Source organism: Coffea eugenioides, chromosome 6 (assembly GCF_003713205.1).
Source record: "Coffea eugenioides isolate CCC68of chromosome 6, Ceug_1.0, whole genome shotgun sequence".
In the NCBI taxonomy this organism is placed as follows: Eukaryota; Viridiplantae; Streptophyta; class Magnoliopsida; order Gentianales; family Rubiaceae; genus Coffea; species Coffea eugenioides.
Window position 1 is genome coordinate 38,842,516 of NC_040040.1, and position 22,854 is coordinate 38,865,369.

At 34.0% G+C, this 22,854-nt stretch overlaps 1 protein-coding gene across 1 annotated transcript; it reads left to right on the top strand.

Moving 5' to 3' along the window:
- Nucleotides 1-8,032: 8,032 nt before the first annotated feature.
- LOC113774150 (putative late blight resistance protein homolog R1B-17) lies at nt 8,033-11,296 on the top strand. The gene is made up of 3 exons (XM_027318718.1): nt 8,033-8,915; nt 9,061-10,768; nt 11,185-11,296. The coding sequence occupies exons 1-3, from the start codon at nt 8,033-8,035 to the stop codon at nt 11,294-11,296; spliced, it is 2,703 nt and encodes a 900-aa protein (XP_027174519.1).
- The last annotated feature ends 11,558 nt before the right edge of the window (nt 11,297-22,854 follow it).

The window sequence follows — 22,854 nt, forward strand, 5'->3', positions numbered from 1 at the left end:
GGTGCGTTCAAACGGTAGTGCGCGGGACCCGCCGGTTCGCGCCGTTTTTCTTAAAAACTCACGTACTAGGGTTTTTACTTCTCATTCACTAACCTTATATCATTGCTACTACTCACATATTATTTCTCACTTAAAAGTCACTTTTAATCATCAAATTGATCCTTGGCCAGTACCGGAAATTTATCCGGCGGAAAAATCGCAAAACCCTAATTTTGCTCAAATCTTGAAACCGAAGCGGAAAACCCTATTTTCTAGATTTATTTCCTCTTATAGTGAATCAAATGGGGTAGTAGGGCTTTGATAAATAATAATTTTCAAATAGAGGGCATTTTTGAAGAAAAATGTAGGAAATTTGCGGGTCCTCACAAAACCGAAGTGAAAAAAATCCTATTTTCTAGGTTCATTGGCACTTATTGTGGGGTGATTGAGTAGTATGGCCATTATAAAGTGGTATTTGTCAAAGAAAAGGGAATTTTAAGAAAAATATAAGGAATTTGCACGGCTTCTGGCCGGATTTTCCCACAAAACTCTATTCACCAGAAATTTTCCCCTTTTCTTCTACCTCGGGGCGTCACAAATGGTGTCTTCCAATTCGCTCCCCTGGGGCCGATCCAGGTTCCTCCTAGGCGTAAAACTTCCAAATATGCCACTTCGGAGACTAGCGGTCTTTCTACTAACGCTCCTAGGCCTTCCTCTTCGGCACCTCCACCGTCGTCCTTTGCTGACGACAGTCTTCCGATCTCCGCTTCAGCTACATCACATGGATACTCGATTAGAGCGGATCGAGCGCTAGGTGTGCGGAATGGTGTAGAATTTAGCTCAGTACTTCACCCACGTGGGCTTTTGTCCACTCTTTCCTCTTGAGCTTTAATTCGTTTCTACTCTCCTCTGTGTTCAGGGAAGTGTCGTTGCCCCATTACCTCTATTTTTTATCTTTATTTTCTAACATTGAGGGCAATGTAAGATTTAGGTATGGGGAGAGTTAACTATGTTTTTAGTTATTTGATTTGCATTTTCTTTGCCTTAGTAGTTCTTTGCTTTAAACAATGATAACTGCAATTGAGATACGAGTATGAGTAGTAAGTTCATGCCATAGTATTTTCTACTTTTCTCGATGATGAATTGATTGATAAATATGTTGAACTTGACATAATTTTGACCACTTGTATGAATTTTGGGCTTAAATTTTCGTTTATTGAGTGGTTATTGCACATGGTTTGTCATTCTAGAACTTATTCGGTTATGCATGTCAAGATCACATTTAATTGAATTTGATGCATTAAAATGATAAGGGCACCTAGGATTGAACCATTTTTTTTCCTTGCTCAAGAACCTACCTTTATCTCATATACCCTTAATGAGTCAAGTTGAGCCTTTACCCCTTTTTTTCGTTTGATACCCTAATTGTTAGTCGAAAAACCTTCTTTTTAGACTTTCTCTTTGTACCTTGAGTTAAAGAAATGCTTTGATCTCATTGGCATGGGAGTTTGGGATATTATTTGAAAGGCAGTGAATCGAAAATGCAAGTATGATAAGTGAAGTTGATTTCTATGGTGTCAGTATTCAAAAAAAAAAAGAGAGAAAAGAAAAAAAAAAAAGAGGAAAAAGAGAGAAGCAACAGAAGAGAAAAAAAAAGAGAAGAAAAATATATGAAGAAAAGAAAAAAAAAGAGAAGTTGAAATCAAAGTATTTGTGATAAGTGCCGATTATTACTTCACTTGTTGGGTCGTTGATACGCCTTAGAGGTACAAATTTACAAGAACCTGTGCAACGAATTTGAGGGCATCTTCTTTGACCTTTTTACACCCTTAAAATACTTTTTATCCAACCCTTTCACCCGAGCCTCATTACAACCTTGTGAAGTCCCTTTGATTGGTACATCTAATTCATAATTAAGTGGTGGAGATATGATATATGAGCAAATTTATGGTAATATCATTCTATTGTGTTGAATTGAGAGCCATTCTATATCTTATACACATTGGAGTGAATGATTGCACATTAAATGTGAGAATTGTCAGTTTGGTATATCCTGATTTTGATGAGATTGTTGAGGAATTTGGAATACTGTTATTGGTATAAACTGCTGTGAATTGCTTGGTATCTTAATTGCACTTATGAGTTAATTATGCTTGAGGGCAAGCATAGTTTAGGTGTGGGAGAGATTGATAGGGTGCATTTTAGTGAGATATTTTGATAATATTGTATAATTGTTTTGACTAAATGTTGCACTATTTGGGGGATTCTATTCAAGTTTTGTGTTTGGTATTAATTACAGGAAGTGGTGAAAAAAATGTGCTGAAAATCAAATTCTAGAAAATTTCCTGACAGTTAGGCTTGCCCACGCCTAACTCCAGCCTTTAAAGCCAGATTGTCGTGATTCTTTGCACGTGGGAGCTTCAAAAAAGGCTAAAAATTGGAAAATCAGTGGGGTCACTCCAAAGCGGAAGAAAGTGACTTGTAATAGGATTTGTTATTTAGGAAGTGTTTGGTATTCGGATACCAACTTTTTACAAGAAAAACTAGTACTAGGGTGCGTCTCTTTCTCTAGTGGGTCTGGCCGCAAAACGAAAAATCAATTCCTTCACCCTTTTTGGTGGTTACCAACGTGGAGAAGAGATTGTACTCCTTTTGGTCTTTGACTTTGCTTACTTTTTTGGGAATAACTTGAGAAGAGCCATCGTTGTTGACTTGTTCAATTGCTTTTTCCCTTGTTTTGACCGAATGGTACATCAGACTCTTTTTATGTTTTTTTTTTGTGGGAGACAATAAAAAGGAGCGAATTTCCTTGTTCTTTCTTTTTCTGTTGACCAATTTCGTGAAACAAGCATGGACGGTTTTTCTCAACTATTTTGCGTGGCGCATTCTCCATTAATGGAGAACAAACCTCCTAATTCTAGTCAAATGGACAACTGGAAATTTGGTTCGATAATTATTATGAGATCTAAATTATTTTAACCGCTTCCTTCATTTATTGGTATTTATATGTTTTTTGCTTTTAATTGTTATAACTTTTGTGTATGATTGAATAGTGCGTAATATTTAATTATTCACGTAGACTATTTTGCTATTTGGGGGTAGTTGAATTCGTAATTGTTCGATTACCTCCGTCCCGGTAGCAATTGTCATAATTAGGTTTATGCAAGGAAAACATACGATCTAATTTAAACAAACCCTCGTAGCGTGTTTGTTAGTTAGGATTGAGTTTTTCTAATTCTTAAGACAATTTAGAAATTAAATCCTTCGGTCGTACGTAGGGTTATTTCTTGGTTAGAGAAATAGTTAACAGTCGTACCTTAACTATAAAAAAAGTAAGAAAAGCTGGTTGTTTATCGCGTGACAGTTATAACCAATCTATTAATAATTGTTGGAATTATATTTGAATCGATGATCAGTTGCATGAACCATCTCTGAAGTGTACCTTTGGTTAGAGCTCTCCCAATTATTTCTTTCAATTAACTATTTTTTCGCCTTTAATTTGTTTAGTTAGCAATTCATTAGCATTCAATCCTAAATCCCCTCGTTTGTCTTGACTCGAAAGGAAACGAACTATTTCCCAATCCCTGAGAAGACGACCCTGCTTGCCACTGTCTACTATTTAGTAAATTTTGTCAGTTAATTAATTCTGATATATCGAATTAAGCAAACTCTTCGGAAACAGGGTGAATCAAGTAACTCATTGCACATCTATAGTTCCTGCTTCAATACCTAAAATTGATTATTGACTGCTTTTGGTGGTTGTTAGGTTTTATTATTATTATTGCACAGGTTTGGCACCTGTCATTAATCTAGTTTAGATAAAATGTCTTAGTCCCTTTAGGATTATTCCGAAAGTTTTGGGGGTTGTGGGGGGAGCGAAGGGGCTGCTCCTTCCCAGCCCCCTGTTCCATCCTTGGTTGAATAATAAGGGATTTGTGAGGTATTAACAATATATCCATGCAAATTTGGAACTTAGACAAAAATATAGATAATCAAAATTGTTGACGCACATCAATTTGATTTTGACTATTACTTATTGTGATTTTCGTTAGTTGTCTTAAATTGGGTTGAAGACAAATTTTGTTTTAATCGAAATATTAGATGGACTAAATATTGGGGACCAAAACTGATACTTTTGTTGCACATTAAACGTTTGATTTTGGAGGGATAATTGATTGAGTTTAATTCTCCTTTCGCATTTCCGGTGATTTGAAATGGAGCTTGTTACACGAACATTTGCCCACTGCAGAGTCTGAAAGGAAATGCGCATGCTAAACAAATATTGAGATTAAGGCATCCATGCTGAATTCTGGTCCGGATACAAGCTTTCAAGGAAACTTTCACGTTAACCAATGAAATTAAAATTGAGAGCAGGTGCAAGGTCTCTTTCAATCAGAATAATTGCTTGATAATAGTCTGATTACAGTAATAAAAAATTTATTAGGTAGCAAACTGATAATATATAAAAAAGGGATTCAATATTGACATATTGTCATTGTTGTAAGACCACTTTTCTTGGTTTAATCTATCAATGATCTTGTCTGCATAATCTTTTGAAATAATCTACAATTCTGCTTCAGGCCGGCTGCTGTTGCACTTGCCTCAATGATTATGTCTCCATAATTTTTTAAAATAATCTACAATTCTGCTTCGGACCGGCTGCAGCTGCACTTGCACTTGGGGAAGAGGGGTAGGAACGGTTGCAGAAAGCAATTGTTCCTGACAGTTCAGGCCAAGATTTGATCAAAAAAATTGTATGGTCCAAATTTTATCTTGTATCTCAATTTTAACAATATATGTGGGATTCATAAAATTTTGCTCTAAAATTACACATTATTGAAAATAAATTACATTATATACAAATAAAATTACGTCGCGTGCAAAATGCACGTAACTGTCCCTGCAACCGCTCCTGCACTGATCCCTTGCACTTGCGAAGATGTCAGAGTCATTAGTTGGCCTGCAAATATATATATACATATATATATATATATATATATATATATATGTCACCTAATCATGATGTTAACCAGCTACGTGCGCACATCAGGAGTACCATCACTATGTATATATGCCAAAATCTTGCGATCTAGATAGCTTTTTTTTTTTTTGATAAACGATATAATCTCACACAATGAAATATGCACTAACGTGGCGGAAAATACTTTACTTATATCACAGATACAATAAATTCGAAAAATCATTGCATCTAATAGATCTAGAAAATTAAGGCTTGATGAGGTGGGAGACAAGGGTTCAAATCTTGCCTCCCACCAATTGCCACATTAAATGACTTCTTAAAAAATTCAGACTAGTGCGCTATGTACCCGTCTGGTCCGGTAGTGGTTCAGTCCCCACCGGCCCCCCTAGACCCAGTTAGATTTTCTCCTTAGATTAGAATAGTATAGGATTGACGATCGACAAAAAAAAAATGGATCTAGAAAATTACAAAAATTACATTGGGAAACTCAACAAATTTGGAATTTAGACAAATCACGAACAACCCAATGAATATCTATGTATGCCAATGCTATCTGATCTACTATTCAACTTGTTCAAACTCAAATTCGATGTTGAGATCTAACGAAATAACCTAAAAAATTTTAATGATCTAGAAAAATTGACCCTTGAGGTTGATGAAATATATGAAAATGTACATGTAAAAACGTCACTAAATAGATTAACACAAAATGTTGATTAATTAACTATTCATTAGGGATTAGTACCACCTAATTTTTTTCATATATATGTCAAAAAATCCAAAAAGATTCATCTGATAGCACTCGTCAATGTGTCAAGAATGGGACCAAAAAGAAATACAAGCTTTTATATAAAATACCAGTACAACCTTAGTTTCCTTTAATAAGAAAAATAATTCAGTTATAAAGGGTTTCAGGGTAGGTTTGTACGGGAGATATAACCAAGGGTGTTTGCTTATAATTAACCAAGAATATTGTGTTACATAAGCTGCGGAACGGTAAGATTTTGTACATAGTCATACCATAAACCAGAAATATTGTTCTGCAATTGTTCCAAAATTTGCATAATTTTAGCGTTCATTTGACATGAACTTTAACAAAATGCCAAGAAATTGGGAAACAAATTGAAAATTTTGGCCATAGGTTACTGAGCTAATTTCTCCTCATGTTGAACTTGAATCTCAAAGTTCTTTCTATGCAAAATGATTTTAAGAAGCTTGAAAATGCTAAGCATGTCATCTCATCAGCCCGGACAACTCAACTAAGATTTTGAATAGATTTAGTAACCAATGAAGCACTTTACCCTAGTTTTAGATATCAACTTTATGTTTCCACCACCACCACCACCACCACCACCCCCGGGCCCCCAAAAATGGCCCCCAAAAATGTTATGATTAAGTTCTCAAACCACTTGAACAAAGATTAACACAACATGTTAATTAAATTTTCTTAAGTGACGATTTTCTTATGTGACTTAAAACATCCCAAAAGATTTTGTCTCGTAACATTTAGAATTGTGGCCGTAATAGACCAAAAAGCAATAAAGGCTTTCAGATAAATTATTAGTATAGGCAGTGTTGCCTCGAAAAGAAAAAATAGGTAAGAAGGGTGTTGAATGTTGAGATTCTGAAGACAAGCTCCAAATGTCCAAATGTCTGAATGATACGTCTAACTGGCTATGAATGCAGACCATACATAATTAAGTTAATTTATAATCTTATTAACCTCAATCACATTTAGAAAAAATGTCAATAATCCATCAACAATGCACCTCATATTATTCAATTCAAATTCATAAATTTTTTTTGAAAAGTTCAACTGGAAAGATATAAAGTAGAATGATTAAATGTTAATGCGAAGTTGGATATGAGCATGACTCATATATTTTATTCTTAAATAATTAATTCATTCTAACTATACAATTGCATTTCATTTGTCTTAGCAAGGAAAAATAATATTTAAAATGTTGATACAAATTTTTTTTTATTTGTTAAAATTTATTGATTTCATTAGAAACTTAACTTTGGGGTATATTTTTAAGAAAAGGCAACATCTAGACTCTGGTTCGTAAACGAGCTTTCCAAAGGGTAAAGAAAGGGGTGAGTGTGGTGAAAATAATTAGAATGACAACAAATCAATTTATTTATTCTAATACCCCTTTAGAAATTGATTTTACGACTTAAGTCTTTATTTTGCTAATAATTATGAATTCTATTTACTAGGCTTACACTTGACATGTATGCATGTATTTCCTGTTCAACAATATTATTTGTACAGTATTAAAAAAATAATATTATTATTTTATGGAAAAAATATTGTGAGTATAGAACAAATTTGGTGAAAAATAACCGTATTAGAAATTATTTATCAAAGCTGAATCCATAATTTACCAAAAAGATCAACATAAATTAAAAAAAGAAAACTCAAAATAAATTCAAAAATAATAGATAAAAGATTTCGTATTTAGATGGTCTTTGGAATAATAATTGGTTAATGAAAATATGACATATTTTATTATCAGGTAAACAATCAAATATCACAAAAATATATATCTAAGACATGTTATATTTGGGTTAATATAATCACATGCAAAGGACGTGAACTCTTACTAGTTTATTAAATGAATTGTTGATTGAATTCTTGTTGTTCATCTCAAAATTAAAGTCCTACTTCATTGACATCTACTTCATTGACATAAGCAATTACATATAACGTGCAAGACTAATCAAAATAATTTGGCAGTATGCTGTGATTAACCCGGTGCGAAATTAGTGCTGCTAGATGTATTAAAAGATTATTAAGAGCGTAATTAATGCTGTATTATTCAAACATTTGGACTAATGATTAAGGGAGTGCAACGGAGTCGTTTTCTATAATTTTTTTTAAATAATCCAAGAAATGTCCATTGACTATTTGTCCTTTCTTTTCTATATACTAGCAATCTATGACCAGAGAAAGAGAAGAGCACTCGATTGTGAGGTTTTGCAGTTCTTTATCTCCTTTCATATTTGAGAGTTGTCTCATCTCCAAATTGAGATCCCTTCTGGTTCTCTTATTAATCTTCTTTTGATTAGATGGCCTCCAGTAGTATTACTTGCATTTCTTCCGCCTTGGATGATTTGCAATCGCTCTTGAATATTTTTCATTATCCGGAGTTTTTGCTTAGCGTGAAAAACTGGCTAACATTTCTGAGAACATTTATTTTGTGTGCGACAAAGTGGGGCAAAGATTATGTGCATTTAGCATCTGACGACAAAGAGGAGGTAGATAATCATCATGCAAGTCTAGAAGCTCTGATAGTTCGGATTGAAGACGCCATTTCCAAAAGGGCACAGGAGCTTCACTCCATTTATCTTTCTAGTTCGGAGAATCCATCATATAATCAGGCTTTCAAGATTGTCGATTGTATAGAAGGATCAGACATGGTATCTTTGAGGCCAGAAATTTACAGATGGTACTTCTTCTTCTCAGATTGCTCATCAAAGCTTTCTAGTAATTTGATTGTCAGAAAAGATGACATTATGGAATTCATGGATTCTCTTCTGGAGAGTCTAGAGGATTTTCATGACTGGGGATTTGCGGATGGTCTCATCAAAGCCCTCGAAGAGAAGCTAGAGTTCCTGAAAAACTTCATCCGTTTTGTCACACTACATGACGTTGAAGACACACAATTGGGACCTTTATTGACTCATGTTAAAGCTGTGGCTATCAAAGCAGCGCGCCTCTCTTATCAGTGCAAGTTCGTGAAGAAATCCGAATTGCAGGATGAAACTGACAAAAGTATTTTGGAACTGCTGCTGAAGATTATTCCTGTAGAGCCCCAAGTCCATGAGACTTGTGTCCAGGCTCTGATTGCTTCAAACTTATCAAGAAAATCACTTGGGGACACAGATGAGCAAATATTGAGAGATTTTCTTGATTCTCTCCTGTGTAATCTTGGGGACATACTAAAATCTGGTACGTCTCTTATGATTTCTTTAAAAATCAACTGCAAATGCTTTACTAAGGGCGAAGATCCTTGAGAATCATTCTCAAGAGGAACGCCAAAGAGGTTTGATGAGAAAGTAAGGGATCCAACTGTACTTTGTGATCTGTGATGCAGGACTTGCTATTCTCTCCCCCTCTCTAAATGCAATCAAAGATGGTGTATTATTATCCCAGGATATGGAACTTTTGTCATCTGATTTGTTGAAAAAGATTCAGCTTATCGAGACAACGGTTGCACAGAGATGTCCAGAACCATCATTGTTCGACTATCCCAAGACCAACGGATTGGGCTTTATTGATTTCCTTCTAGAAAATCTGATAGAACTGACAAGTACTGAGGCTGGCTCGATTACTTTCATGAATCATCCAATTCAAGCAGTCCAGGAAGAACTTGTTTGTTTACGCTCTTTGCTGGGGAGAATTGTGGAGTTGCGCAGTGAAGATGAGGAGCTCCAAGCAATTCGGGATTGTGCTATAGAGGTGGCATACAAGATAGAGTTTCTTGTTGATTCCTTAATGGTTGGGGATGATCTAGATTCTTCTTCAATGTCGTTTCATTCCATTGTAGAAGAAATTAAGATCATTAAGGCTAAGGCTTTGCAGATTTGTGATAATGATAGACTTCATGGCAAAGTTAAGAAAGTAAGCAAGAGGCTCTTTCACATGCCAACACAGTTAAATAAGCCAATAATCAATGATGTGGTGGTGGGATTGGAGTATGAGGCTGCATCGATAATTAGTCGACTCACAAGAGGATCACTCCAACTGCAAATTGTTTCCATTGTGGGTATGCCAGGACTAGGTAAGACAACTTTAGCTAGAAAAGTTTACAATAGTTCGTCAGTTATGTCCTATTTTTATAAGCGTGCTTGGTGTACTGTTTCTCAAGTGTATCACAAGAGAAATCTGTTACTTGAAATTTTGAGTTGTATTGAATCCAAGCTTCCTGGCAATGTTTTTGAGATGAGTGAAGAAGATCTGGCTCATGAAGTCAAAAGACGTTTGTTAAGGAACAAATACCTCATTGTTTTGGATGATGTATGGGACATTGAAGCATTCAATGGATTAGAAGCCTCATTCCCTGACAATGGAAATGGAAGTAGAGTTATCTTGACGAGTCGACGTCAAGATGTTGCTCCCCAAGATAAACTTGACCAAGAACCTCATTCTCTTCGTCAACTCACACCTGATGAGAGCTGGGATTTGCTAAAAGCAAAGTTATATCCTGGACAAGATTTGGCTCCTCCTGAACTATGTGAAATTAGACAGAAAGTCGTGGAAATGTGTCAAGGACTACCTCTTACGGTTGTCATCCTTGCTGGAATTCTCTCAAGCATGGACCGACATGATTGGAAAGAGGTTGTGGAAGGTTTAAGTTCAAGGAATGTTTCTAGCACAGAACAATGTACCGCTACTTTAGAGCTGAGTTACAAACATTTACCAGATAATTTGAAGGCATGTTTTCTTTATTTTGGAGCCTTTCCAGAAGACTATGAACACAATACCAAGAGGTTGATTTCCCTATGGGTCGCTGAAGGATTTGTTCAAAAAACTCAGCTCAAGAGATCAGAGGATGTGGCAAATGATTACCTGATGGAACTTATTAGCAGAAGCTTAGTCATAGTTTCCAAACCAAGATCCATCGATGGGGTCAAAGCTTGTCGCATTCACGATTTATTATATGAGTTTTGTGTGACAAAAGCCAAAGGAGAAAAGCTTTTGCAGCTGGTACGTAGGTACGATGAACTATCTGCTTTCACCATGCCATGCTACCTACGCCGCTTATGCATTGATTCTAAGCCTGAGCACTTTGACAACTTGAGGTTATTTTCTTCCGCAATACGCTGTCTATTATTATTCCATCATGGTGGTGTAGACCGTGAAAGAAGTTTTGACCTTCGATTCATTTTTAGCATCATCAAACTTGTCAAAGTGTTAGATTTGAGCCAAATTCAACTAAGACCCACCTTTCCAAGAGAATTGGAACTGCTTGTTCATTTGCGGTACTTGGCAATTCTAGGTAATGGCAGTCCCATCCCAGCATCAATATGCAATCTCTCGAATTTGGAAACTTTGATTTGGGAAAATTTTTCGTTTCATTCTTCAGTTTCATTGCCAGATACTATATGGAACCTGAAGAAACTAAGGCATTTACAGTTAAAGGACAAGATCTCTAAGAATTATCATTTTTCATTCCCTGACGACAATCTTGACAACTCTTCACAATTGTGTGACTTAGATATCTTGTCCTGTCTAAGTCTCAATCCTCTGAAGAACATCAACAAGCTGTTGAGAAAGTTTCCAAATATCCGCAAGCTGAGAAGCTCTCTTTATCTCAATCATGGCTATGAATATCATGTCGCAATTGAGTGTCTAAGTCAATTGGAATCACTCGATTTGAGTTGCGTTGTTTACGGTGGTGACCGATATCAGTTAGATATCCAATTTCCTTTGATTATTAAAAAATTGACGCTGTCTTATTTTCGCTTGCCATGGAGCAAAATGTCAGCAATTGGAAATCTACCCAATCTTGAGGTGCTCAAATTACTCGACCGATCATTTGAGGGGGAAATATGGGAAATGGAAGTAGAAAAGTTCCCTAAAGTTAAGTTCCTGAAATTAGATTCCCTGGATATTGTGAAGTGGACAGCCTCTGAGTACGAGGACCAGGACTATTTTCCTCGTCTCCAGAAGTTAGTGTTGGAAAGCTGTGATGCATTGCAGGAGATCCCTTCTTGTTTGGGAAATAGTTCAACTCTCGAAATAATTGAGGTGTCAAAATGTCCCAACTGTACCAGTTCATTGGAGGAAATTCAGGAAGAGCAAAGAAGCAATGGATATACAGAGCTGATGATCCTTATCTCATAATGGACGATTGATCTTCTCAAGTAAGTTTGCTTTGGACAGCCAGTTTACTCTACATTTGTTTTTTAAGTACTTTACTTATGCACTGCTACGGGTTATGTTTATCTGTTTTGCATCAAGATCAAGTTGTTCTTTTTCTTAATTGTTTTTCTTTTTCTTAATTAGCATTGGAAGACTGCAAGTTTTTGGAGGAGATCCATTCTCGTTTGGGAATTGTTTCAACCCTTGAAATAAGCTGTCTAAATGTCCCAACTCTACAAGTTCAGTAATTCAAATTCAGGAAGTGCAAATGAGCATGAGATATACTGATCTGAAGATCCTTATCCTATAATGGATGACTGATCTTCTCAAGTATGTTTGATTTAGGCAGCCACTTTAATCTACTTTTCTTTTCTTAACCTATCCTTTACTTCTGAACTGAAACTGGTTATGTTGTATCTGTCTAGCACTAAGATCAAGTTATTCTTGCTTTCTTTGTAACTTTTCTTTAATTCCTGTAGCAGAAATTTGATGTGGGAAATATCACTTCCCAAGTTTTTTTTTTAAGATTTAAGTCAATGAAGTTGCTGTTTCTTTTTTTCCTCAAATAGTATGTTTTGCATTTTTTTTAAGCTAATACTGCTTAGTAGTAGCATCATGTAATCTGGCTTGGAAGTAATGTTTTAGAGTCCAATTGATTCTTCTCCCCGTCTACGTACCCAAATACTAATGTGGAAGGTAAATTTTTTAAAAGTCATGCTCTGCTTGAGCAGTGAATTGGTTGTAAGTACTTCTTTTGCCCAGGTTTTCTCTTTTTTTTTTTTTTTTTTAATTTTTATGCAACAACACATCTTTGCCAAAAAAAAAAAAAACATTTTAAATCACATGGGATCCTTAGTGTCAACTTCTATATTTATATCAAGTGTTCCGTTATTTAAGTTGTCATATCCTATTTATTTAAGTTTTCTTTACCATCACGTGATAAGTGAGACTAGCATTGAAATTTAGTATTGGATAGTAGTACAGGGAATCCCGACTGATTTTAAATAGTTGGATGACCATTTTAGCCATTTTAAAATAAGTTTTGATGCAAGCACAAACCAGAACTGATTGTTGTACAACATGAAGTAAGCCAAGTTTCTACCAAAAAAAAAAAAAGGAAGCCAAGTTAAGAAAGTCTTTATGTTTTTTTCTCTTTCTAACACCTCCCACCCTTCCTTACACCTTTTTCACCGCCAACTATCAGGTTTAGAATTTAAATCTTGAACTTGGCATTAAGGAGAACAGAAGGTAAAGAGAGTTAATTGTGCTAACTTCACTTGAGAAACATCATAATCCTAAAAGCTCTCTTTATTGCTTCAAAAAGATTTTGAAACTTTTCATAAAGTTATTTGTCATGCATCTTCTGAATTGTTCTAAAATTGATGCCTTAAAAAGTTTCTTTATAATTTTCAAAATACAAAAGTAGTGGGTGTTTAAGTTTTAAACAAAATTAGAAACTAATATGACTCATAATTAATTCATATATATATATATATATATATATGTACGTGTGTATGTATATTATTTGCGTATATTAATTAATTTTAGTGGGCCACAGGATGCCCTGTTACTTTTCTCACGAGGCGGGTACTTGCCTCGTTGCCAACCTTGTGTAAAAGGCCTCCAAGGTAACATTCAAGAAAAATGTAGAGAAAGAGGTATAATTGCAACACTTTTGAAGAGATTTTAGCATGATTTTTATTTTTAATTTTTTATGCCTTGTAGTATATTGATTTTTTTATACTAGTAACTTTTGATGTATTCCACATTTGCATAATTTGAATTTTAAATTAAAATTCATGTTATGTGGTATAATCTAAATTTACGAGCGTAAAAAAAAATTATATACTAATATTGTATAAAAAAGTTATCCTAATTTTTAGGGCCACCCCAACTCATATAGGAGTTTGATCGCAATTGGTGGCGGACCAGGTTTCTTCAACTGCACTTATCCAAAGATTTCTCATCCTTAAAATTCTAACAATTTGTTAAATGCCCTTTAAATTGAAGATTTTGTAGCCGCAACTATATATTTCAATCTTCAAAAAATTTAGGGATAATTTCAGAAACCTCAGGGGAGGTTTCTGACAATTTTAGAGAGCTCCCCTCAAGTTTATTAAATTGCACCTATCTCCCTTGCTTTTACTATTTATATAATAATATAGACCCAAAAGGCTATATTTTTTTCAAAAATTCTAAACTACCTTTTTTGTACAAAAATAAAACAAAAATTATTTTGCCAATTGCTTTCTTCCATATTTCAACCAAACCCATTATACTAACAAACTAGCCTAACAAATAGTCTAATTCCAAATTATAAACCCAAGCAATCCCATCATCATAGTCATAAAATTGCTTTTCCCAAAGCATGCATTCAATTTTGAAGATTCGTTCCATCCTTGAGAAATATTCTCACCATATGGTTCCATAATATCGTTAAACTCACAATCAACTACCCTTATGTTTGCATAATTTTCAATATAGGATGTCATGGTTTGGTTCTATATAAGTGGCTCAACTGCTACAACATGACCCACATTATGGCTTTGAAGAAAATCCTTACGGGGAAATTTAGGCATGGATGGGATTAATCAAGTTTAATGAAGGAAGGCATCATTATGACTATAGAGATTTTCAAGAAATTCATTTTGCCAAAAACAAAAATTCTATTTACAACTAATCACACCCTAAACTTTAAGCCCAATGCTCACACCTTCTCAAAACAAAATAATCTAGCCTACCATCAAATCTCCAAACATATTAACATATTGAATACAGAGAAAAAACTCTATTTCCATAGCGAAACCACAACTAACAATTGTCAAGCATAAAAAGAAATATAAATGTACTTATTAACATCTTAAAAAGTTTTTTGGATGAATGATAGACAAATTAGCAAATTTACCAATTTCCATCCCTCTTCCTCTTTTGGCCAACGATTGCATTATTTGTTCCATTAGTATTATGTGCCTCTTCATCTCCTTTAGTTTGACCATAAAATTGAATTTTACTTCAACCATCAAATCTAATTCCTTAACTAAACTTTTGATTTGGCAATTCCAAAGAGAAAAAAGGGGGAATAGGAATATATAGTAGGGTTTGAGGGATCAATTGTGGTGTGATTGGCTGCAGTTATAAGCAATGGTTTGTGGTAATTTGAGAGCGAGTTATGGGAAGAAAAAGTTGATGGATGCGAATGGGATGACAGTAAGTGAGAGAGAATCATCATTGGTTATAACTTGTAAACAGAATAGTCAAAAAAGTCAGGTTTCTTTTTCTTTTTTTTTTAATCTCATTTTATTATACTATGAATTATTTATTAAGTGAAAGTCATTATAGTCATTTTATTGTGACAAGAGAGGTCAGTGTAATTTATAAAATCTAAGGGGATTCGAGTGAAATTGTCATAAACCTCAGGGGAGGTTTGTGAAATTATCCCAAAAATTTACTCATATTTATCTCTACCTCACCCCTGTAAACTTTTATTGTAGGTCTACAAGCGAAATATATTACATGGCTAGGATCCAAAAATATAGGTGAAGCAGAGAAGATAGTACATTCTCTTAAAGATTTTCACGACTCTTATTGCATTGAAATTCACAAAACTTGCCAAAAAACTTTGCAAGTGATCTAACAAACAATAAACAAAAAATTCTGCAAATAATGAATTTATTCCGGTAGTTTCAAAAAATTTAGATGGCAAAGAACTACTCCAATACTTGTAAAATGATTCAAACTCGACAGAATTCAAAAAACCAATTCCAAACGCCTTTGCGCTATCAGTGCTGAGTATGTTAGAGGCAAACTACCAATTTATAGTTTAAAAAATAAACACAAACACAGAGGTTGAAGAATCTAGACATTTTCATCTTAATTTAACATAGTAAATACTGATGCATTTTCCTCTTAACCGTGGAATGCAGATAGCGAAGTCAAAGTAACCAAACTTGGCAAACTTACCTAAGCAAAGTTTAGCAAGCGCTAAATACAGCAAAATGTTTGAAACATTGAGGAAGTACGATTATGTAGTCACTAATTAAAAAGGTTGATAATCTAGCTATCGCTCTGTAGTTTGTAATCAATCTAAGGCTTTGTTTCACAATCCAATTTAATCCTTAAACTTAATGAGTTCATATATTTTGACAAAAAAAATAATGGGTTCAGGTTTTAATATATTTAGATGCATTTGATAACAAAAAATAAAACATTTGAATGAATTAATTGGCACTGAATTTCCTAAACATACTTTGCTTCAAAAATTAGTGATAAGCTATTCACTTATCACTTAATATAATATATACTCAAATGTATCAAATTAGTACTTAACAATTCAGTAATTCAACGGAATTCAGGTTTCAGATTTTAGAAGTCAGTTTTCAGATTTTAGTTTTATCGAACGTACCCTAAGATAAAAATTTAGCTACCAAAACATGGTACCTGATTTAAAATGGGACTACTGAATTGGAGGAAACAAATAAATCATCTACCAAATGTATTAAATATAAAATAAAATCATTTGATGTTGATATCACTTAATCTACCAAACAATCCTGGCTCTGTATCTGCTCCAAAGTCGACTCTAGAGGGTGGTTGTGAAGCAAGTAGAACCTCCTTAGTGTTGTTTAGGATTCCTTTGTCAGGCGTTTCCAGACCTCACAACCTTTAAAAAAAAAAAAAAAAAAGACCTCACATACTTTTGTGAAGATGCTCACAAGATGCCTGGATAGACAACATACAAGGTTTACATCATAATTTTATTAATTTAAATCACCTTCTGTGTTTACATGCCTACGTAGAAATTTCCTCAAAGTGCAAACTAGATATTTGTACCAAGAATAGGTATTTTCTTGAGGATAAATCTTTCATGAGTCCACGTATAAAATGCAACTCTAAATCACCATATTCTTAAGTGATAGATACAAATATGGGAATCTTTTAATCAAAGAAATGGGTCATCCTTTAGTTTGTTTCTATTGCTTAAAATGTATGTCTTTTAATATAGAATTTTCCATCTTTCATATATTGATAGTATTATACATTAGAGAGAATTTTGATGCATGTTATATGTACAAAATTTAGAGTTGAAATTCAAATTGAAATAATATTACATATATTTAGATCCTCTGATATATATACAGTCAATATTAATCCATTCTCAACACAATAGCAAATGTACAACCTATTCCTACACTATGCGCAGGAGGACCAATTGGATTGTGGAGAACTAGAGTAGGAGAACCCTTAACAAGTGACCATTGCACCTATTGGATTTTTCTCAAGGAAAATCCTATAAAAATGCAGGTAGGGAGTTTAAAACCTGTCACCCTACATCAAGAGAAATCCCAACACATGAACTATAACTATTGGCAAAAAACACATGAGTATAATGGAAACAATTTTGATACATATAAAAATATATGCGAAGAGGAGGAGAATAAATAAACAATCAAATACTCAAAAATTTTATGAACTCAAAATCTCACAACTTGACTTAACTCAACTTTTCAAATAACAATATACTAGCCTATTAATATTTACAGACGGTTAAACTTTCGAAACAAATACAATTGTAAGTCGAAACTTATTTGGAAATTGACTTGAGATTTCCTAAACTAATATGGAAACTAAACAAATAGGACGCAAAGACAAGAAACTAAAAGAATTAGAAAACTAAATACTAAAATAGATTGGTTTAATTTCCTTCATTATCTCCTTTAAACTAAATCTTCATTATGGTTATTTCCAATACCATCTCGAACTTGATTCTCCATGAAGAATTTCGCCTAAATACAACATTCAACCCAACTTATGATTGGGTTTCAACTTCATCTTCACACGTAGTAGTGGATGAAACTTGTATTTTTCAAACAGTTTCTTAACTTGATCATTTTTGTCAAAAAATTCAAACATATTCACCCATGCTCTACCAAATATTTCATAACTCAATTCATCAATATCATCAAGAAAATCTTGCAAAACAAAAAAAATATAGTTGCCACTGCTAATATTTTCAACATCACCTTACTTTTTTGTTGATTGATTCACATTAACAATCGCATCAATTTTATCACTACCACTATTTTTAACTAAATCGTCCACTCCATAATTGATATCAACCAATTCAACTATTTGATTTTTTTTGTCCTTCAAATAATTCATCAAGATTTTCTATCTCATCACAATCTTCAATCACAGCTTCCAAATCACCAACGACTTCACTTTTTTTTTTTCACAATCACATGTGAAATTTCTTTTTCAGCCATAAATTCTTCATCTTTAAGTGCATCCACAATTTCTGCAATTTTTTTTCTTTGCCTCATCAAAAAATTCTTTTTCTTTTTTATCATCACAAATTTCTTCTCCATCATGACCATAAAAATTCATCAAAAATTTCCAAACCTCCTTTGCCGTTTGTGCATGTATGAATTTTTTAGTTACATGCAACTGGACTTTGTTACAGAGATAATGAAATGAGGTACGATTTAACTGTCCAATTCTTTAACTGCACTACTCGATAATTTCGCACCTTGTGCAGGTTCCGTGAACCCCTTTGGACAATATTCCAATGGCCAATAGCTTGAAAAATGTCTTCATCATCCAACTCCAAACATCAAAATCGTTTTTACTATCAAAGTTAAAAATGTCACAACGTGGTAAATGATAGGAATCCGTACTTCAACTTCACAAATAAGCCTCCAGGATCAAAATTCAGAGCTTTGATACTACTGATTGGCACAAAAATACACGAGCACAGTGGAAGCTTGAAACATATAAAAATATTTGGAAAGAGGAGGATAATAAACAAACAACTAAATACTCTATAATTTTATTAACTTAAAATTCAACAATAACAATATCAAGTTGTAACCTTTCACTTGCCATGACTCACAACTCTTAGAAGCTTTCCCTCTATCTTTCGACTTGATTCAGCTCCACTCTTCAAATAACAATTTATTAGACTAGTAGTATTTGTAGACTGCTAAACATCCTAAACAAACACAATTATATACTGAAACTTATTTGAAAATTGATTTGAAATTTCCTAAACTAATACGGAAACTAAACAAAGAGAACACCAAAACAAGAAACTAAAAAAATTAGGAAACTAAATACTAAAATAGCTTGATTTAATTTTCTTCAATAACCATGCAAGAAAAAATTGTACCAATGCAAATTTGAGATCAACCTCCATGATATAACTGCAGAATGGAAGTATGAAGGTCAAACCTGGTTTGTAGCAATTAGATAAACATGATGACAAGACAGGCCAGCAAAAAAAGACATGGCTGCAAAACTAATGTCAATGCCAGTGTCTCTGGGTAATCTCTTAACAATCCAATCACCCCATCTCCATCTCCTAACAATGTGATGTAATGTTTTACATGAGAAGATAAATGTGAAGGTAAATAAAAGCAATCCTGTAAATAGAAACATAACAGAACGATAATTTATCTGCATTGAAGAAAAAATCAAAAGAAAAATAGTTCGTAAATTCATTTTAATGCCAGATGGAATTGCAAAGTTGTGATCATATATACCAGCCCTAAGCAATGACCAATCCTGGGGCAGTGATCGAATTGTTGGATGTAGTCGTTACCAGTTGCACAAGGACAACTTCTTGGTGAGCATAAATGTTACAAATCTTACAATACTTTAACTTCATCTCTCTCCCATTTATGACAACAACCCTTTATCTCCTTCTCCTTTTGCCATCTTCAATTGTTCCTAGATCACGTGAATATTGATTATTTCTAGGAATAATTCCAGCATCAATTGTACTGACAAGTCCCAACTTGATAAGAACCTGCATTATTAAGGTCAATATTTATGTGGTTTCGTTAGCAAAAGGGCATCCAATTACGTGCATAACTTTCACAAACATATACGTGTCAGTGTGTCTGCGCGCGCGCATTTAATTTCAGAACTAACAATTGTTGCCAGAATTGAAGATGCTATGGTGATGGCCGGGTTCACTTGCAACATGAAGAGCAAATGTCCAACTTGATAGACCAATGGAACTGACAGTTGGAATCAGCCCTTTTGGATCCGGACCACATATTAGTCTCCCTCTGAACAAGAATACCTGCATTTGGAATAAAATGACAACCATCAAATCCTCAATTTCTTTCTTTGTTTTACAATAATTTTCCAAAACCCATTTCAATGATATTTGAATGTAAAGTGAGATCAAATGATGAATTACATTATTTCCAGGCCAAAAACCTTAAACTCTTGTTCATTCAATTTTCTTTGGAAAAATTGGATGCATTTTTCGTGAAGGACCCTTTCCAATCTGGTTATTTTGCCCCAAAAAGAGGTGAGAAGTTTCTTACTTTCTCCCATAAAACTAACTCGAACTTCAGAATTCTTTTGGGATGACAAACTTTCTGTGGATTGATCAATTTCTAACGAAGTAGAATTATCTAAATCTTGACGGAATGACAAATTCATGCTGTCTTCTTTCTCTTCAGTCGCCATTCAATCCGTTCTTTCTGACTTGTACCATCTTGATTAAAAAAAGGACTCTAATTTGTAAATAATGACCAACTGGGATGAAGGTTACCAAAAAAAAAAAAACCAATGGAAAAAAAAACTTGGATGAAACTTTTGGCTGGAAAAAAGATTTCAAAACGCTAGAATAGGTTATAGATTGTGAGCAAGGTTTGTAAAATCGGGATCCTACGTAGGATCGATTTTAGTTTCATAGAATCGGATCGTAAGATCTCACCAAAAGTTCATAAATTTACTAAATTAATGAATTTAAAATTCATATACCATTTTGTATCTCCTAAAAGATATCAAATAAATAAATTACTCATAAATATATAACATTTTTTACTTACTATATGACAAGTAATAAAGAAGAGAATATAAACCTGTTATCTATCATGATTTTAAGTCTTAAAATCAAATGCTTTACAGTTTACATAATCATAATATCCAAATATAAAATAATTATCAACCTCCAATGATGAAATCTAAACACATGGCTGCCATCTAAGCAATGACATCTGTTGGAATACCTTGAATCAGGTCTTTAATCTATGACAATTCGACTATGTTACGTGTCGCTGAGCTGTTCGGGGTTTCAAAACGCTAGAATAGGTTATAGATTGTGAGTAGGTATTGGGCCCAATGGCCTGGACCTGTGTGTTTACAAGAAGTGGCTGAAACATGAATGGAAAGAAGCCCATCACCTCAGTGGTCCATTTTTTCCACTGTTGATGATGGGTTGGGCAGTTAGACAACTACTATTGAATCTGTTTCACAGGCCTGTTTTAGAAGTGCAGAATTTGTTCAATGCAACATCTACACTTTACTTTTGACAAAAAAGAAAAAAAAAACATCTACACTTTACTCTAAATTAAAAAACCTCAAATTTTAGAAAAACATCAAAAAAAAAAACATTAAATAGGGTACCAGTATCGGAGGTGAGCATTGATGGTAGGTGGCAGAGATTGCTACTGTTGGGGGAGGAGGAGGGAGGAAATTTTTTTGGAAAAATATAAATATTTTCTTAAAACAAAATAGAGTAAGCTATATTAAAATTTTAAATAAACATCTGGAAAACACAAAAATCCTAGCTCACCCAATTAATCATTGACAAACACAAATGTTATTACACTCCACTATAAAGATGTTTACCTAACTCCGTTTGTTTTCTTCGATTCACTATTAGAGATCAGTACACGGCCCGATTTGGCAAATGAGATGGGCTCTAATCTGGACTGTCTCAAACAATTTTAAATGGGCAACCCAATTCAAACCAGCCTCATTTGGTAGATTAGGGCCACAGACGGCAGGCTGCAGTTGTAGTTACCCTGATTCCACCAATACTAGTTGTGAATACACTAATACGAGAAGGAAATAAGAGTTTGTTTGATATAAGAGTCTTATAAAAAGAGTAATTAAGGGGGACAAGAAATAGAAGAATGTACGAAGAGTAATTAAGAGGAACTAGAAATAGATATGCATGTTGGGAGAGGGGGGAGGGGGAGGAGATTAATCTATCTTAGATAAAATGTGTTAGTGCCTTTAGGATTATTCCGAAAGTTTTGGGGGTTGTGGGGGGAGCGAAGGGGCTGCACCTCCCCAGCCCCCCTGTTCCATCCTTGGTTGAATCATAAGGGATTTGTGAGGTATTAACAACATACACATGCAAATTTGGTGAACTTAAACAAAAATATAGATTATCAAAATTGTTGAGGTACATCAATTTGATTTTGACTATTACTTATTGTGATTTTTGGTTAGTTGTCTTAAATTGCGTTGAAGACAAATTTTGTTTTAATCGAAATATTGGGGACCAAAACTGTACTTTTGTTGCACATTAAACTTTTGATTTCTTGGTTTAATTTATCAATGACCTTGTCTGCATAACTTTTGGAAATAATCTAGAATTCTGCTTCAGGCTGGCTGCTGCTGCACTTGCCTCAATGATCTTGTCTCCATAATTTTTTTAAAAATAATCTACAATTCTGTTTCGTTTCGGACCGGCTGCTTCTGCTGCTGCACTTGCACTTGCACTTGCACTTGCGAAGATGTCAGAGTCATAAGTTGGCCCGCAAATATAGATGTCACCTAATCATGATGAAATATATGAAAATGTACATGGTAAAGCGTCAATAAATAGATTAACTTGAAATGTTCATTAATTAAATATTCATTAGGGATTAGTGCCACCTAATTTTTTTCATATATATGTCCAAAAATCCAAAAAGATTCATCAGATAGCACTCGTCAATGTGTCAAGAATAGGACCAAAAAGAAATATAATCTTTTATATAAAATACCAATATAACCCTAGTTTCCCTCAATAAGAAAAATAGTTCAGTTATAAAGGGGTTTCAGGGTAGGCTTGTACAGGAGATATAACCAAGGGTGTTTGCTTATAATTAACCAAGAATATTGTGTTACATAAACTGCGGAACGGTTAGATTTTGTACATAGTCATACCATAAACCAGAAATATTGTTCTACAATTGTTCCAAAATTTACATAATTTTAGTGTCCATTTGACATG